Raw genomic sequence first — 18,805 nt, forward strand, 5'->3', positions numbered from 1 at the left:
TCGATTCTTACAACTATGATTCACAAGTTTGATTTACTAGCTGAAAGTGCGATAATGGCCAATTGAATACTACTACAATGCCATACAGAGCTTTTGCCAAGGTAGTAAAGGAGGTAAATTAGACTAATGATTGGGAGTCTTAATTATTCTCCTAATACTTAAAAAAGTAAAAGTTTAAAATTTTAATTTTTGAAAATATCAAAAATTAAAAAAATTTAAATTTTTTTTAAATTAGAAAGATAATTAAAAAGATGAGTTAGAATGACAAAAAAAAAAAAAAGATGAGTTAGAACTTCCAATTATTTCTCAGTAAATTAAGCTTCTCAAGTTAAAATTAATAATAATCCGAGTTTTTTTTTTTTTTTGGTCAAGAATAATAATCCGAGTTTGAGTTTGGAGGAAACATTGGACTTCTTTGTGCTAAAGGCTCTTTAGTTTTTAGATTGGGCCATAGGAGTTAAAAGAACTAGTTAGTTATTGGACAATATCTATCTAAATAAGGTAGAACACCTCCTATTAAAAGAAAAATAATATTTATACCACGTTCTAAATTCCTGATTATGGCAAATGTATAATTTTGGTGCTCCAAAATCCATATCAGTGTGTTGCTAATTTGCTATCACATTACAAATACATAATAGCACTTAGACATCCATTTTCAAAACGGCTGCATTATCTCAAGCCAAATGGAAATAAAAAAAAATGTCTTAAACGTTCAAAAAAATCTAAAATTATTCTATCAAACTTGTAATGGTTTTCTTTCTTGTGTGTGAATAGTGGTGTAAAATCCCTTTGCCTTGAGTTTGAAAAATAACAATAAAATTCAGTTTCCCTTGTCATAAATTACGTACTGCACACATGACTTAATAAATAAGAGCATGAAAACAAAAAAGATTCACATTCCTTCCTTACGAAGCTTCCAGCAATCACCCTTCACCTCTCGCTGCTGCACAAATGAGTTGACAGTTGTGTTACGATCCAGTGAATCGCGTCAACTTTACATTACTTTTACACCGCCTACGTGTCCCTATTTAATTGGTACCACCCTCTCATAAACAAACCTCATCACTATATCACCATATATACACGCTTTTCAGATCTACTCAGATTTCCGTTCCCTTCAAAACAGTTTCTTCTCTCTTTCATCGCAATTTCAATTTTCACTTCACCAATCTCAGATCCACGCATTGTTACTTCCATTCAACCAATGGCGAAGAATCCTGCACTCGCAAGATTCTCCGTTCTGGTTATCCTCCTCATTGCTTCATTCTCACTTAACCTCGCTCTCGCCGCCGATTCGCCGCCGGAAAATCTTTCCGACTCGCCTACACCGTCTCCTTCACCCGCACACTCTCCTCCCGAGGACGCTCCTACTCCTGCTCCTGCTCCGCTTAGTTCCCCGCCGGCGCCGACTCCGACTAATCCAGATTCGCCTCCGACACCGTCTCCAGCGAGCACTCCCTCTCCATCTACATCTCCATCTCCGTCACCTGCGGAGGCTGCCGACGCCGACGGTGTTAACCGCACTGGCGTGAAAGACGAAGAAAGTAAATCGTCCGGAGGAATGAGTTCCGGAAAGAAGGCAGGGATCGCGTTTGGAGTTATTGCGGCTGCCGGCGTCGGCGTGGTTGGATGCATGGTGTATCGGAAGCGCCGGCAGAACATTGAGCGCTCTCAGTACGGTTATGCAGCAAGGAGAGAGTTTCTGTAGAAGAAACAATGAACTGGATTTTGCGCTTATTGTTTCGATTTGTAGTATTCCACCTCTGTTATTAGCTTTTGGCTCAGGTTATACTATTCATCATCGATATTCTAGGTTATTTTTTATTTTTCGTTTTTCCTTTTCAATTTCATTATTCAGATTCTTCTTGTTTGTTGGTGATATGATACTAATTTTCATTTTGTAGAACAAATTTTAAACTGTTTTTGAGTCTTTGATAATTGGCTATTACATTCTTGTAGAGGTTGTTATTAATTCAATATCTCTTGAATTTCAGTTATTACTGTAGGAGTAATTTTTATTGCATTTTATTATTGGATTTTATATTATTCGCTATCCATTCAAATAAATAAAGGACTTTCAATTTGAGTAAAAGATTATTCTTCGTTATTATTCATTTACTGGCCCAATTGTTAGTGTTTGTATGTGTTCTGTATATAAATGTTGACTTTCAGAGTTAATATTCAATCTAATCCTGAATTTATACGCAAATTTTAATTTTAATCTTTAAAATTTTAATTAATTTTTTTAGTCTTCAAACTTTACAAAAGTAATTTATATTAGTTTGTGAGACAATTTTCCTCACACAATTTTAATAAAATACTGTCATAGGCAACCAAATATCATGCTAAAATGTCGTTATAGTTTTATCGTCAAATTACATATTTTAGGAGAAAAATTTTCGATGAATACTATTTATGATATTTTTTTTGGACTACTGGATACATAAATACCTTTTCCAAAGCCACCCGCACCGCACGCCGCGAGCTGTGGGTTGCCCTGTTTTGGCTTACTAAGTCACGTGTAAGGCTTGCATATTGGAGACTCTTATCAGTCAGTACAAAGCCAGCCAGGCAGAATAAGAAGGATTCTCTTCGAGGTGTCCATCCGTGCCAAGGGTGAAGTTAGAGGCCCTAATCCAAGAGAACCATCGGGTGCGGAGCTCAAATGCCCGCCTATGATCTTCCAACCTGGGTATTGAAGTCAAAGTCAGTTGTTTAATTTGTATATTAAATACACGCCTGGCAGGTAAACTGGCTAGTTGGTAGGCCAGGAACTCATAAAGAATAAAGAGCTGCATGAAAGCCTCTTCGATCTCTTGACTTAGGAAAGGCCGATTCCGAGTTAGGAAAGCATTTCGAAGTCGAACGAGCGCAGACTTATAAGGCAGTAGCATATCAAAATTAAAATAATATCGTTTATTCGTTTTACAGAGTTTAAGGTATTAGCATTCTGTTTAACGTTTATGCAAAATTTAAAAACTAAATAGAAATAACTAAAATTTTATAAATTAAATTGAGACTCACGTATAAATTAATGATCTAAATTAAATATTATCTCTCATATTATTTATATTAATTTTTTGACTTTTTTATTGATTAGAATTTTTTTTTTTGCCTGAATTATTTATGCTCATAACTAGGATTTTCAGGTATAATTATAAAGGACGATATGAGAAAATCAGTTAAAATTTATATCAATTGAATAGAAAAAATATTAGGAATACAATTAGCAATAGTAGAATACTTAATTAACCAACTTAAATTAGTCAAATAATTAATTCTATTTACTTATTCGTAGAGTTGTATGGTTGGTTCAATTAGCCATGGAATTTCAACTAACGTGAATGAATGATCAATGATAAATACAATTTTGTTTGGTTAAAATAATACTAGCATTTATTATGTGCGATCTAGGCAGTGATTAGAATTAGAAGTAATGGAATAGAAATATGAAATACTATAGCTCAGATCATAGCTCATAGCTCATGTGTAGCTGTATAGCATTTATTCGAGAATAAACTATACTTTCTGTCAATAATATTTATGTTTTTTTTATAATATTTTTAATATTTAATTATATTTAGTTTTATTTCTAAGCTTTTTTATTTGTGTCAAAAATATTTTAAAAAATTTTTAAAGATAAAATTAAATAAATTAAAGGAAAAGTATTAAGAATAAAATTAAATAAAATTAAATATTAAAAATATTATTAAAATAAATAACAAAATTTAAGAAAAAAGAATATATTTTGCTCCACTTTTTTATTTCCTTTTTTGGCTATGAACGGAGGATGGGATAACACTTGAAACTATTCATGTTATTTATGAGCTATTTAAAAGGGATAGCACTTTTTCTTTTTTAACGTGTTCTTAAGACATGTACAGATGTACTAATATTTATCTTTTATATTATTAAAAAATAAAAAATTTAGTTAATACGTGCTCTTAAATTTATTATTAGTAAAAAACTTTAAATAAATATAAAATAAATATATTAAAATTTTAAATTTTTTATATTTTTAATAAAAAATTAATTTGTAAATTTAATATATGTTTTTAGAATATAAAATAGATAAATTAAAAATAAAAAAATGTGAAAAAAAATATACCAAATATCTGTAAAAGCGTGCAAATCATTTTTGGCAGAGATGTTATTCCTGATTGAGGTAGTCTCTCTGACTCACAAGTCGCCTTTATGAGAGAAGAAATTTACTTGGCTAATACTAGCTAGTTCGTCATGTTGACTTTTCTTTTGGAGCTTAAAAAAAAAAAAAGAAATAGAGTATTGCCAGAAATTATTTTTAATATGAAAAGAGAGATAGTGTTTTGGTTGAATATTGATATTTAAAGTACATTACAGTAGTATGGAAACTATTCAACACGCTCCTCACGTGTTGTAACACGCTCCCCCACGTGTTGGCCAAGAAGCTGCCACATGTTCAACATGCCCCCCGCGTGTTGGCTAGAATGCTGCCACGTGTCCAATACGCCCCCACGTGTTGCAACACGCCCCCTACGTGTTGCAACACGCCCCCCACGTGTTGGCTTCCCACCCAAAAAATCCACCCATCTGTAATTACACCAAATACTCCCATTTTCAACAAAAACACCAATATTTTTTCCATACAAAAAAAAAAATTAGCCGAGTATTGCTATATGGTGGTGGGAAACTTTAGAAACTTGTATTATATCTCATTGCTCTCAATATATTATAAAAAAAAGAGTGAATGCCTTTTTTGGTCCCTAATCATTTGTTCGATGAACTTTTCACCCTCTAAAAATCTAAACACCCAAATCGATCTCTATCTACTTTGATATATGTACGTTTCAGTCCCTATCTACTTTGAGTAAATGTCCTTTCCGATCCCTAACCAGGGACTGAAACGTACATATATCAAAGTAGATAAGGACTGATTTGGGTGTTTAGATTTTTTAGGGAGTGAAAAGTCTATCGGACAAATAGTTAGAGATCGAAAAGGACATTTACTCTAAAAAAAAATGTGCTTATAATTTTCCTCAGCACGCCAAATGTGGGTGTCTAAACATAGCACAATTTATTGACTCCAAATGTCTACATTAAATCTTGACATTTTCAAGCATATGTATATTTTCATGCTAATTAACCTAACTTTTTAGGCAGAAACATGTGATGACTCTTAAGTATTTACCCATTTCTCTCTCCCATAAATGCTTTCTTCCCTAAATAGATTTGATTCTGGCGGATAGTTTGACATCATCGGAGTATAGCTTATAATTGAAGCAAGATAGTAAAATTAAACATGGTTCTAAAATTAGGCCAACATCTGTTTTCAATCACCATCATACAGGTAAGTAGTATATGCAAAGTGTTAATGCCATAAGATCTAACAATAACTTTGACTAATTAGAAAATTCATGAATAATAATTATTGCTTTATTCTATGGTAGGTATATATATATGCATAACAATGCAGTTACAGGGTTGTGCTTTATTCCTTATTTCTGATCCTCCCAATTCCCAAGTGCCAACTTTTTGTAAGCAAAATAGTTCTAAGGGGGGAAAGAATGAATCTATTTTATGACAAAAACTTTGATGCTTACATTACCTATGCAACAATGCATGAAAAGTGATTATTAATCAATGAAAAAACAGTTTCAATCCTCTGTTGGAGGGTCTACCCAACGACCATTCTCTTTTATGAGCTCAATCAAGGCATTGGTTGCATGCTCCATTGCAATTCCACGCTTAACCACAGTCTGCAAAAGTGTGGTAAAACACAGTCAATCCTATGGCCAACCTTCATTCGGCATTGAAAGTTGCAAGTTACTTTGTTTTCACTTTTTAGTTTTTACCCTTTTTCAGAAGGAGAAGACTCACATGTAGTTGTTTTCATATAAAGTTATTAGATGAAAACCGTTAAATAATTTGACATGTTTGACTAAATTATTATCTAATGATTTTCAATTAGCAACTTCACATGAGGACAACTGTATGTGAATTTCCACCTTTTCAGAATCAAGAAAAGGAAAACTTTGACTGAAAAATAAAGTCACCAAGCTACCAATGATTTGGACACAAAGCAGTGAAAAGTAAAATTTTGAATGCGTTTGGTTTGCGTTTTCATTTCTGTTTTCATAGTAGTGAACATGATATCGACTCATATCTCATCTATTAATTGATGAAACGTAGACCTGATTTAAGTAGGATTTACGTCGCATCTAAAAGTAAAATACGGTTCGAATAAACGCATTGTCTTACAGGTCATATAAACGCATTACATTATTTCTTTTCTTGACTATTAAGTTTTTAGTTGTATGTTGAGGTTAAAGAAATATGTTACCTTCCCAACATAGAGATCAATCTTTCCGGGAACACCTCCGACGTAACCGAAGTCTGCATCAGCCATCTCCCCCGGTCCATTTACAATACAACCCATGATTGCAATCTGGTTGTTACATAAGAACATAAGAGTGTGTAAGAATATGTCTCTCATGGTTAGAAATGGGAGTAGAGAGTGGATTATTACCGAAACACCCGGCAAGTGTGATGTCTTCTCCCGAATTTCTGCACTTATTTCTTGAAGATCAAACAAAGTTCTGCCACATGATGGGCATGATACATACTCCTGCAACACAAATTATGCATAAAAACAAAGTTCTGCCTCATGTTTTTCTTAGATCCAATATAACCTCTTGGAAATGATGCTTTAAAATACATACTGTTTTTGTGTTTCTCATTCTGCAGCCTTGTAGTAAATTGAAAGATGTGTCTCTAAGGAAGTCGAAATCCTTGTCTGGAGCTTCTAAAAGGAGTCCATCACCAAGCCCATCGACCAGAAGTGCTCCGGCATTAGCACCGGCACCAATCACTAAGTCATCCCTGAGAGTTGAAAAGGACTAAAATTTACCATGTTTCTTGCAAGTTAAGTAATTGTAATTTAAAGGTTACCTGTTAATCCCATTTTCAAACTGAATGTGGTGAATGACAGGGAAATTCAGAGAATTGTCTGCTAAATATTCAAATAACCTGTTGCAAATATAAAGTATCAGGATTAGAAGGGTTCTGTGATTCAATAAATTATCACTTCACATAGTTTGCATTTAAGAACTGGAATCATGGACTATGGTTTTCTATTGACCCTAAAATTGAATTTCAGCATGCAAGGCCAGCAAGATATCATGAATTCATTCCTGACCTCCGCGCTGCGTGCACTCTGCTAACTTTGTCCTCCACATGAGGTAGATCATGAAGAAGCATCATAGGATCAACACCTTTTAGAATTTCAAGTTCTTCAAACGGCTCATCACCACGTACCGACACAACAAAGCGTGTGCCTAACAGGACAACAGTTTACATTAGATCAGACTTGAACTTTGAATTAGAAATGGGAAATACATTATTACTACAGTAAATCACACATTTAGAAGTCCGGCTGCGTCGCACCTGGTGGCAAAAGCTTGTGAGCACCAATAGACAATTGCTTAAGGTTTACAAGAACCATAGCATTGGGCAATGGCTTTACCAGCTGCTCTGACAGAGGAGTTATAACCCCCATACTTATATCTATCAGTCTTTTGAGAGCTAGCCGCTGATCACAATACCCGAAATGGGAAAAAATGAAATTCCATGTCACTAACAGGATAAACTAACAATGAAGTAAACAGTTTCAAATATAATGAGGCAGAACTAGCGAGTTCTTACAGCATTATGGTCATCAATAGGAGGAAGTTGTCGCAAAAGGATTGAATCAACTGTTGCCAGATCCTGAATACAAAGAGAATAACATGTAATATCTACCTACTAAATAGTAAATACACAAAAAATTCATCTAATAAAAATAAACCTTAAACGGCATGCCAACAACAAGTTTTGCGGCAAGTGACTTGTAGAGTTTCTCTGGGACCTGCAAAAAAATTGGTTAAACAAAAAAGAGGTTTCAGCACAAGCATAGATCCCTTTTTTCTGCACTTAATAACTCCTACTAATAAATAACAGAATATGCTGAGAATGATATGAACATAAACAGTGAGAAATCCAGAGGCTAGAACAAGGGAAGTGCAATCCAAAAAGGTTACCTTCAATTGATCCAAGGAGACTGACATGAGAACAGAACCATCCCGGTGCAAAGCACCTCTATAATCTACCTCTTCTCCCTGTATTAAAATGAAGATTTACTGTTATAAATGCTTTGGTAGTGCTACAAGAATAAAGGTAGAAACAATTTCAAAAACTGTGTGTATATATAAGCTAAGTGATTCACTCAGTTCATATTTAACCTCTTTTTGAACTGGCAATTGTCCCGATCGCCGCTGAAAGTCGAAATAATGTCTATGCTTTTCTTCAAAAGGTTCCTGAAAATAAGAAGTACCATAGAAAGTAGGTTATGAATTTCGGAATGCTATACCGAAGACAACTTAGGCCGAACAAAAACGAGCATTATCTTGAATCATACCACTCCACTCTTGAGTTTAGATGCTTCCATACCAAGGTTGGCCAACCTTCTACATGGATCTATCTCCTCCTCTGGTGGTTCTGTGAGAGAAACTCGAATCGTATCCCCCAATCCATCCTGAACATAGAACAAGGTTTATCAGTGACAGAGATTTAGATTTAAATGGCTTGATCAACACAGTAATACAACACAAAACAGCTAAAGGGGGCTATATTAGTATGACCTGAAGGAGAGTTCCAATGCCAATTGCAGATTTCATCCTTCCATCCTCACCTTCACCGGCTTCGGTAACTCCCAAGTGTAACGGATAATCCCAGCCTTGGGCATACATTTCAGATACAAGTAAACGGTATGCTTGGACCATGACAACCGGATTGCTTGCTTTCATAGAAAAAACAAAGTTGTGGAAGTCCAACTTTCGGCATATTCTCGCAAACTCAAAAGCAGATTCAACCTGTTCAATCATTACTTAGTATGATTTACATAAAGGAAAGTTGTACATAAAAGGACAAAAAATGAAAATGAAGAATTGGAAAGAAAGCTACTCACCATTCCCCTTGGAGAATCTCCATAGTAGCTCATTATACGATCCGAGAGACTACCATGGTTCGTCCCAATCCGCAATGCTCTCCCATATTTCTTACATTTCTCAACCAATGGTGTGAAAACCTAGCATTTGAATATTAAAATAGGGTCAATAATTCGCACTTGAAGCCTAAAAATTTTGAGATAGAACATCACAGATGAGTGGTTTGACCTGTTCTATATGCTCAAGCTCTTTCTGATAGTCTTCTTCAGTGTATATTAGTTTCTCAAATTGGGCCCTTCTATCAGCTGAAAAGTATCATCATCACTTGAATTACGAAACCAAATCTTTTGAAAACAAAAGAACACGCTAATGAACAAACAAGCATACCGAAATTTCCAGGGTTGACGCGAATCTTGTCAAAGCATTCGGCAACACGAAGAGCAATAGTAGGGGCAAAATGAATATCAGCAACCAAAGGTATGTTGTAGCTGAAAATATGAAAGAGACATTTGAACAAACACAACATAGGCATGATGCATCAACATCAAAATTAATAATACTTACTTTTTCTGCACAAGGGAATTCTTAATCTCAAAACATGCATCAGCTTCTTTCTTCCCCTGAACCGTTATCCTCACAAGATCAGCTCCTTTATCTGCTATTTTCATCACCTACCAAACCAACAAAAATTCTGTCACAAAAGAAAGCAAAACAAAAACAAAGAAAGATTAAACAGAAAAGAGGGGTGTGTTGTGTGTAACCTGTTGAACAGTTCCAGAAACATCCTTAGTGTCTGTTGTAGTCATGGTCTGAATTCTTATGGGGTGCTCACTTCCAAGAGCCACATTGCCAACCATCACTGTCCTTGTTTTCCTCCTCACAGTATTATGCAATGACTCACAATACCTTTGCCTAGGAACTGCATTCAAATTCATCATCCATTCAAATTCTTTTACATGCAACGCAATACGTGTACACTAAAATCAGCCACCAAAGTCAGTCTCTAGTATAAAATTCATCTTAAAATATAAATACACATTGAAAGTAAATTAAATCACACGTGTATTTATACATAAATACAAACCCTAATTGACTAAAAGAAACTACTCAATGAGACAAGTCAAAGCAGTTGATAATTGATTTGAATAGAGAGAAACAAACATAAAACCAAGAACATATTTTTACCTAAAAGAGGGCTTCCTTGTGATGATTGTTGAAGATCAACAATATCTTGGCCACTACTTGATGAGTTCCTTATAACTGAGATCTTTGTCCTTCTAGATTTCATTCTCTTCAAATCAGAAACTCTAACAAAATCCAAACTTTTCACAGACCCTAAACCTGAATGATCATCCTTACTCTTTAGAGAAGGAAATGAAGGTGGCAGTGCCCCAGTAGTAGTAGTAGCCATTGTTGAAGCACAACACAACCTTGATGAAGATGGAGTTCAAACTTCAAAGTCAAATAAATAGATATAGGAATCACAAATATTCAAGTTTCAGCCACATGCAAAAGTTCTCTCTCTATAATATATATAAATGTTTGTGTTGAATTCTTCATACATTTTCAATTGGCTACTTGGGCTGCTACTTTGACAACTTTGTTAATTAATTAAAACTAACAGCATTTGACCATAGAGATAACATATATTTAATGTTGTAACTTGAAGGAAACGGAGGAAGAAAGTGTTGAACGTTGACAAGTACTTCTGAAAAAGATGGCTATGGGATTTGAGAGTTCACTGTATCAATTGCCATTCTGATTAGAGAAAAAAAAAACATTGCATGGGTTATTGAAAACTGACCTGTTAGTGAAGAGAAAATGGACAAAAGTTAGTTTGGTAAACAGTTTAATTAAACTTTTTTTGATAAAATAATTTAAATAATAAATATCTATATTAAAAATAGTTTATAAATAAATTATTTTATGTTTGGATTTTTAGTTCTAAAAGTACTTATTTTATAGAAATGTGATAAAAAGTAGTAGTATTATGAGAGAAGTCATTTTTTTAACTTCTCTATAAGTTCCTAAATAATATTTTAGAAAGGTGCAATTTGATTTTAAAAATTGTACCAGACATTAATACTACTACTTTTTATAAGTTAAAAGTTCAAAAAAGTTACTTCTAAAACTTCCCAAGCAGGTCCTAAGAGATTCAAACGAGGAGATAGAGATGCCAGAGACTAAACTAAATTTTTGTATTGTGTTTAGTATAAAATGTATTGAATAGAGTATTATCTTTAGTTTAAGATAAATATAAAGATTGAAGAGTAAATTTAGAATTTAAAAAGTTAATTCAGAATATTTTAGAAAAAAAAATGTTATTATAATTTTAATTTCTATTGTAAAAAATTTCAATCTTTTATGTTTTTATTTTTTGAAGATACTGAAAAGATTAAAATTTTTGTGTTTAAAACTGAAATTTTAGTTTTAATTTTTGTCACTAAATTGAGTTCTAATTTCTTAATTTTGGTTTTAAAAAAATGAACACTACCTAAGAATCTCCATTAAATTCATGTGTTAAGTTTAGTTCTAGTTAATTATTTATCTAGTTAGTTATTGAAGATGAAGGATATTTGATAAATAATTAGATATGATTAACTAAATTAATTAATACATTATATATTAATATTTAAATAAATTTAGATTAATTGAATAGTCAATTTATTAGTCAATTTAAATAAATATTAAAAATTTAAATTATATCTCGTATAAACGACAATTCATCAGTTAATAACAAATTTTTAATTAGAGTTCACATCCTAATAAATTAGTGTATGTTAGGTTAAAAATTACTCTAACATAGAATTGGAGTTGGTATTAAGCACGTGCTACACGATGTTATGAACTCCAACTAACACCAACACACCCTCATGCTTCAATCTTAGTAAAGTCTTCATCTTTGTTGTATTTTGGTCAACGGTCTTCATCAATTGTTTTTTAGGTCAAACATTGTACAAAATCCCATTGTTTTATGAGGAGTTATTTCTGACCAAAAACAATAGGAATTGTTCCAACGTTGCAACTTTTATATATGATTGTGTATAATATAATATTTTATTATAATTTCGACAGTTCAAACCGTATATTATTATTGGTAGAGTTTAATATTTCTAATCAAGTGTAAATGATAAAAAAAAATAGAAAAAAAAGAAAGAAAGAAATTATATTTCAATAAATATGACAATGCAAAATATTATCTAAAATATTTTATATAATTAACAAAAATATTAAAAATATTTTTTACTATCAATAAAATATTAACATGTTATTATAATTGATGAATTGTTGTATCTTGTCATAATTTGGGGATAGTAACATAATTTTGGTATGGTGAATTATATGGTAAAGATGTAAGTTTACAGATTTTTTTTTAATAAAATGAAAGAGAGATTAATAAAAGTAAGACACATATTTTAAATAATAATAAAATAATAAAAATAACTATAAAAAAAATTATATTTTCTCTTTATACCACTCTAATCTGTACAGTAAAGTGCCCCGGTGGGTATTCATCTTGTTATAGTAAAATATGATTAGCTGCCAATCCAACAAAACCAGTGCACGTGTGTTCACTATTTCCACTTTACTTTTACTTTCCTAACCCCTTTTCAACAAAATTTAAATCATCATTATCATATCAAAATTTGAAAATTTGTGGTAATATAGTGATGGTTTTAGCAAAACTAAAATAAAAGGAATAGATTGCTCATAAGTGATGATGTAATGTTATAATTCAATTGCCTATAATTTAATGTAGAAAGAGTTTGATTTTACTACCCTAATAATATTATATAATCATATATAATTATTTAAACAAAAATATTCTACATAGACTAAACATTAATCACTATATATTTGTATGTATTAATTCTCACATTTTTTTAACTAGAAAACAATTACTAAAATAATCAAATATATCATAATAGAATAGTCAAACTTGTAATAACCAAATAATCATTCTTGTTTAAAATAATATAATAATTTTTCACAAGATATCAAATATGTATTTCTATACGCAATAATTGAGTTGTGAGTAGGGACTAATTTTTAGTATATGCATAATATGATTGTCATTTAAAACAGTGGATATAAATAGGGTGTTCATGGATCGAATCCGATTCGCATATCTGCGGTGTTTATCTGAATCCGATCTGAAAATTGCAGATATGAATCCGATCCGCAAGGTTATCCGCATATCCGCGTATCCGCAAAAATAAAGAAATAAATAAGTAAATATTCTTTTTATGATTTATTTCAACTAATAATTATCATATATGTTGTATTATTTTAATTTATTATTTAAGAAAAGTATGTTTAATATTATTTTAAGAGTAAACATATTTAAAAAAATAAAAAAAATAAATTTTATTGATATTTTTTAAAAATATTTTTGTGTTTTACGGATATATCTGGATATATCTGATAACCGATCCGATCCACAAATGTGCAGATCGGTTCCAAACTTAAAAACTGCGGATATTGGATCCGATCCGATCCGCGTTCACCCCTAGATATAAAGTACAAAAACAAAGTTACTATTGTAAATGCAACAATATATAATTAAATACAAGTGAAGAACAGAAAATTGCTTTAGAAAAATGCATAATAGAACTATATTTAGGTTTACTACATCATTACATTTGGTATGAGCTCATCAAAATAATCATCAACTTGTAACACAACAAACATTTTCCTCAATCTTTTGTCTCTCACCCAAACCTACAAAAAAGAAGGCTTGGAAAGCCTTCTGGTTCTAACATTGCTGAAATACTCACTACAAACAGAACAGAACAAAACAAAACAAAACAAAAACAAATTCTTTGGGAAAGAGAAGCAGCATCTATTTTCTAAGTCAATCTATTTCTAAACCATAAGCTGTACAGTGAAGTTCAGTGTAGATGATGGAGAGCAACAAAGTTTGATTAACCTATACACAATAATTTACTTCCAAATCCAAGAAAAGAAAAGCAATAATCCCTTAGGAAGAAACCACAAGAATCACAAAAAAAAATCAGCTTTGAGTTGAGTTCTGTTGATCTTGTTCCACAGTTTGATTCTGGTTCGGAGGCACCACCGGATGCGGCGTATTTGCAGGCCGAGGTTGTGTCATCAGTTGTGGACCTTGTTGTTGTTGTTGCCATCTTCTTCTCCATCTGAAGAACTCAACAAGAATAGAACTTCCACTCATAACGACACCGAAACCGGCGAATGTTGCCAGAAGGATTGACAGAACTGCTTGCACATGAACCTGCAGTTGAAAAAGACATCAAAATAAGCCAGAATGCTAGTCTTATTGTATTGTTAAAAATAAATTTAGTGCTTGATTCATATATAAGTATATGTATTCAAGGGATTAATCAGGAAAAAAAAAAGTTACCACGGAGTAAAATATATGCGCAAAAAGAACCACAAGTGCAAACTGGACAGATGCATAAATCCAGATGAACCTGCTCTTCACTAGAACCAAACAAAAGAGAAAATAAACAAGAGTTGGCATAGATTAGTGAAGATGCACATAGCATCATGAAAAATTGAAGTTGGCATAAAGAAGAAAAGATATGTCATCATGAATGAGAACCATTTAGTGTCAAAAATCCATTAGCATTGGCACATCATTTTAGATGAACAGAACCACTATAAATAACTTTGATTGCTATATACATTTGTAAGGGTTCCAATCAGTTATACAAATCATGGTGTTCTTCAAAATTCATGTTTGATTGCTGACAATATCAATTTTTTTGCAGAACCTACCCATGGTTGATGATGTCATGGAGGAAAGTAGGCCTAGCACACAGGAAAAAGGAAGAGATATGGCGATTGCACCGGTTCCCATTTTCGTGACCTGCAAAGATTCAATAACTCAGCTCATAGAACATTGTAGCTTCTTAAGAATTCTGATAGGATTGCTCTTCTTACCAATAACTGCTCAAGAAAACAGAAATAGGCAAGCATGCTGACAATGACAAGCACCGGAACTTCCTGCCATACCCTATTAAAAAAAACAGATAAATTAAGAGTCTGACTCTGTAGTAATAACTATGGTACATCAAATCCATTAACAAACATATAACAAGAATGTTCTGATCCATAAAGGAATAGATGGTTTGTTTCATAAGCCAGTTATGATCTTTTGTATTAGATGAAAGTAGCTAGACATGCCTGTATCCGTTTACATCTTCGAGCTGAGTCCTACTTATTCCTGGATTCCGGCCTCGAACACTTTGGATCCGTAATAAAGTGACAGGTAGGTTCTGAACATCTTCCTTGCATACATCACAGGTTCTGTTGCCCTTGATACTAAACCATTTAATTGCACATTCTTGGTGAGCCAGAGCAAGTTCTCCTTTGCAGCTACATTCCAACTTGAAGGTTTCACCTCCTTCACATAAATCAACCAGACAAATCCTACACACAGCCTCTTCTTCAGGTATATCTTCTCCGTCATCATCATCAGCGTCATTAATTTCTGGACCGATTTAAAGCAGGTTAAAAATCCAGACTACTGAGTCCTATTAAGGATTTAACATTCAAAGTTCTACTATTTTTTCACAAGTGTAAATGATGATATACCGGAATTCTTTGTTGGGGATGTGGATGACAATGCATTTCCTTCCTTTACTCGAGGGGTGGTAGGAACAATACGGTAAAATGAATCCATCCTCCTTATGCCTTTATCTTTGTTATTGACAGGCACTGAAAGCGAGCGAGCTATCTTACGCTGCGGCTCTCCTTTCTGCAAAAGAAGGTAACAGATTAAAAGGGTGCCAGAGGAAACACTATATAAAGAGAACTTAAAAAATATTGCTCTCAAATAATGTTCAATGTAAGTAGCAGGTAATGCATAAATCATTATGTTCTTATTATTACTTACAGAAGATCAAAGACACCTTACAATTATCAAAACATTTTGAACTTATATCATTATGATGGTTGAAATCTTACATTTAGAGGACCACCGACACTTCCACCATGAGCAGATTCTGGATTTGAATGTCCCATTTCTCCTAGTGGTAATGATGATGTTCTTTTAATCCTAGGAGTAAATATCTTACTAAGGGATAGTGATCTTGAGATTGATGGCTTTTCGCGATGACCTGAAGAGGAACCTTCTTGTGCTGAAGTAGTACCCTTTTCAGTATCCGTTGGTGGCCGATACCTGAAGCTCAATTTCGGTAGAATGCTTCTTATGGATGATCTGCCTTTTGAAGCTGAAGGCCCTGGAGAAGTATGCATAGGAGCATCGACCGAGCGAGAAGATATGAGAAAGTTCACTCTCTTTGGGGTGGGAGTGGGACTTGGTGTCATTGGCATTTTGATTGCCACATAATCTTGGGAGCATTCTTCTGGAGTTCTTGAGGGAATTTCTAGGAGAAGATTCTGTCGCTTCCTTGGAGGAACATGCATGGTTTCTTCGGTTATCCCCATTGGATCATCAACCTATCAAGATGACAGAGGAATTTGATAAAATCGGTCACGTGAACATCGAAGTACAACTGAACAGTCTGAACTACATTGCTGCAAACATGTAAACAGAAATTACAAACTACATTGCTGCACACTAACCCGGAATCACTACATCATCATAACCTCAAGAATCAGTAATTTTTGTGCCCTTTTCTATTATAAGCACAACAACTTGGAAGAAAATCCCACTTTCAAAACAACATTCAATACCATTAAAGATAAAGACACACCATCTCAAAATCAAAGTGCAAAGAAAAATTCTGAGCAATCTAACAAAAGATTCAAACAGACACAAGCCACGGGGTAAGTTAATTAATGCTTTTAGAGTGATGAATTCTTCTTTAATTTAGTAATTAGGAGAAAAATAGAAGGATACTCAAACTGAACTCAGCTTTCATCCACAGCACAAGCATAAGGAAGAACAGCCAAAGCAATTAACAGGAATAAGATTCACACTATCAAAGATACTAAATCTTACAATATCCCTCAAATAAAATTAAATCAGACTAATCCAGCTCCGAGTGCTATAAATAGAAAAACTAAATCTTTTATAACATAAAAAAAAAAAAAAAAGAAACTTTGCAACCATAACTAATTATCTAGTATCAAACAAAAACACTACACATGACTTTGAAAAACAAAATCTCAGTCTGAGGAATCATCAACTAAACTAAACATAACATAAAAACAAATAGAAGGTGAAAGAAAAGCACAAACAGATGACATGGATAATCATAGAAAAACAAGAGAAATCAGAAAAAAAGAAAAAAGGAGGGGAAAAAACAACAAAGAAGCCAACAATCATGAAAGGCAGAGAATCAGAAGCAGAACCTGTTCTTCTGCAATAGTAATACCTTTTGAGCTGGCAGAGAAACTGTTCTTCTGCAAGAAGCTGCTGCATCAGCATGAGCATGTTGTTGTTCATATCCACCCAAAGTCAGAGACTTTTCCTGAGAACTCATCTTACTGAACCAGAAAAGAATAAACCCAGAACTTGGATTTCCGAAATCGAGCGAAAAAAACAAACTTTTCTTCAACAGTAGAAGAAGGAAGCAATGATGTGAATAAAGGAGAGGAAGTAAGTCAATGGGTCAGTGATTAATGATGAAAGATGAAGTGAGAGAGTGTATAGGAAGCATTTATGAGAAGAAGAAGAAGAAGAAGGAGGGTGAGTGAATGGTGGGGAAGCCTTGTTGGCCTACTCACACTATCTTTCCATTACTCACAGTTCCTTCCTTTCTTCGTTCTTCAATTCAATGCGCGCGGACACACTACCTTTTTTTCTCGTTCTAATCCGAAATTAAGAAAAAGAAAAAAGGTATCTGAAATATTTAAAAAAAATTATAAATAGGTTGTTCATTTTTTGGTTCACGAATATTTAAGTCTTCAAAAATTTAAAAATACATTTAATTCTTTAATTTTCTTGTACTGGATGTCTCCGGTACAGGTTGAGAGATAGATAAAAAATTTGCAGGTCGAAGCGAATGTCGGATTATTTGACTAGAACAATGGATGGTGGTACCTGCAAAAACACTCTGACGCTCAAGTCATAATGGATCTGAGAGATATAAGGTGTGTAGAGTGAATGACCTACCTGATAGTGATTATCTTATCTTATCTTATTTGGTTAAGATAAAGGAAGTATTTGAATTTGATTGTTGGTTAGAAGCTCTAATGGGCCGATTCTGGACTTTCCAGAAGGGCAACGCGGGTCGGACCCGAATAACTGGGTTCGGAGACCAGAGGATGTGGGATCCGTGGGCCGGATCCATAACACTTCTCAAAATCTAGGCATATCAATCGCTCAGTTTATTTGGGTCTGTCACTGACTTGGCCGATATACAAAAGCACACATAGGAGAGTTTTTAAAATAAGACAAACTAGATCAGGAATCGATATGTCCAGATTTTAAGGAAGTCAGAAACTTAAATGTATTTTCAAATTCTCGAAAACTTAAATGTCCGCAAGCCAAAATGCCAAAGACCTATTTGTCGTTTTATCAAAAAAAATACTTTTTTGACAAAGACTCACGTTGAATTGTTGATAGTGTTAGATGATTTGACAGATTTTATTAGATTGTTATCTAACGATTTTCGACTATTAATTTTATATAAATACAACTACATGCGGGGTTTTATCCAATTTTTTAGAAAAAAATAAAAATAAAAATACTATATGCATATTATAAATCATCTACTAAATTAACTATTATATATTTATATATAAATATATGTATAATTTAATTTATTTTAATATATATTTTATATTAATAATTAATTTTATATATTTATGTATTTTGATGTGTAATTTATATTAATGACTAATTTTATATTTTCATGTGTATTTTAGACTTATTTTATTTTATGTGTATT

At 33.0% G+C, this 18,805-nt stretch overlaps 3 protein-coding genes across 4 annotated transcripts; 1 reads left to right on the forward strand and 2 right to left on the reverse strand.

The window, feature by feature from the left end:
• The first annotated feature begins 720 nt into the window (after positions 1 to 720).
• Positions 721 to 2,095, forward strand: LOC112736518 (uncharacterized). The gene has a single exon (XM_025786019.3). The coding sequence runs from the start codon at positions 1,208 to 1,210 to the stop codon at positions 1,709 to 1,711; it is 504 nt and encodes a 167-aa protein (XP_025641804.1). The 5' UTR covers positions 721 to 1,207; the 3' UTR covers positions 1,712 to 2,095.
• A 3,298-nt stretch (positions 2,096 to 5,393) lies between these two features.
• Positions 5,394 to 10,711, reverse strand: LOC112736519 (4-hydroxy-3-methylbut-2-en-1-yl diphosphate synthase (ferredoxin), chloroplastic). The gene is made up of 19 exons (XM_025786020.3): positions 10,149 to 10,711; positions 9,725 to 9,882; positions 9,528 to 9,634; positions 9,351 to 9,451; positions 9,192 to 9,268; positions 8,984 to 9,103; positions 8,658 to 8,888; positions 8,435 to 8,551; positions 8,259 to 8,333; positions 8,058 to 8,135; positions 7,826 to 7,885; positions 7,684 to 7,746; positions 7,426 to 7,570; positions 7,178 to 7,316; positions 6,931 to 7,008; positions 6,702 to 6,861; positions 6,509 to 6,607; positions 6,323 to 6,427; positions 5,394 to 5,738 (listed from the first exon to the last, which is right to left on the reverse strand). The coding sequence occupies exons 1-19, from the start codon at positions 10,372 to 10,374 to the stop codon at positions 5,637 to 5,639; spliced, it is 2,241 nt and encodes a 746-aa protein (XP_025641805.1). The 5' UTR covers positions 10,375 to 10,711; the 3' UTR covers positions 5,394 to 5,636.
• A 2,840-nt stretch (positions 10,712 to 13,551) lies between these two features.
• Positions 13,552 to 17,768, reverse strand: LOC112736520 (uncharacterized). Of its 2 annotated transcripts, none has more exons than XM_025786023.3 (8): positions 17,288 to 17,768; positions 15,912 to 16,484; positions 15,540 to 15,702; positions 15,129 to 15,435; positions 14,886 to 14,958; positions 14,721 to 14,811; positions 14,344 to 14,423; positions 13,552 to 14,214 (listed from the first exon to the last, which is right to left on the reverse strand). In XM_025786023.3, the coding sequence occupies exons 2-8, from the start codon at positions 16,392 to 16,394 to the stop codon at positions 13,978 to 13,980; spliced, it is 1,434 nt and encodes a 477-aa protein (XP_025641808.1). In that variant the 5' UTR covers positions 16,395 to 16,484; positions 17,288 to 17,768; the 3' UTR covers positions 13,552 to 13,977. The 2 variants fall into 2 exon arrangements, with proteins under 2 accessions (XP_025641808.1, XP_025641807.1); XM_025786022.3 differs by having other exon boundaries at positions 15,912 to 16,406; positions 17,288 to 17,764.
• Between the last annotated feature and the right edge of the window lie 1,037 nt (positions 17,769 to 18,805).

This window comes from Arachis hypogaea, chromosome 13 (assembly GCF_003086295.3).
Source record: "Arachis hypogaea cultivar Tifrunner chromosome 13, arahy.Tifrunner.gnm2.J5K5, whole genome shotgun sequence".
Classification (NCBI taxonomy): Eukaryota; Viridiplantae; Streptophyta; class Magnoliopsida; order Fabales; family Fabaceae; genus Arachis; species Arachis hypogaea.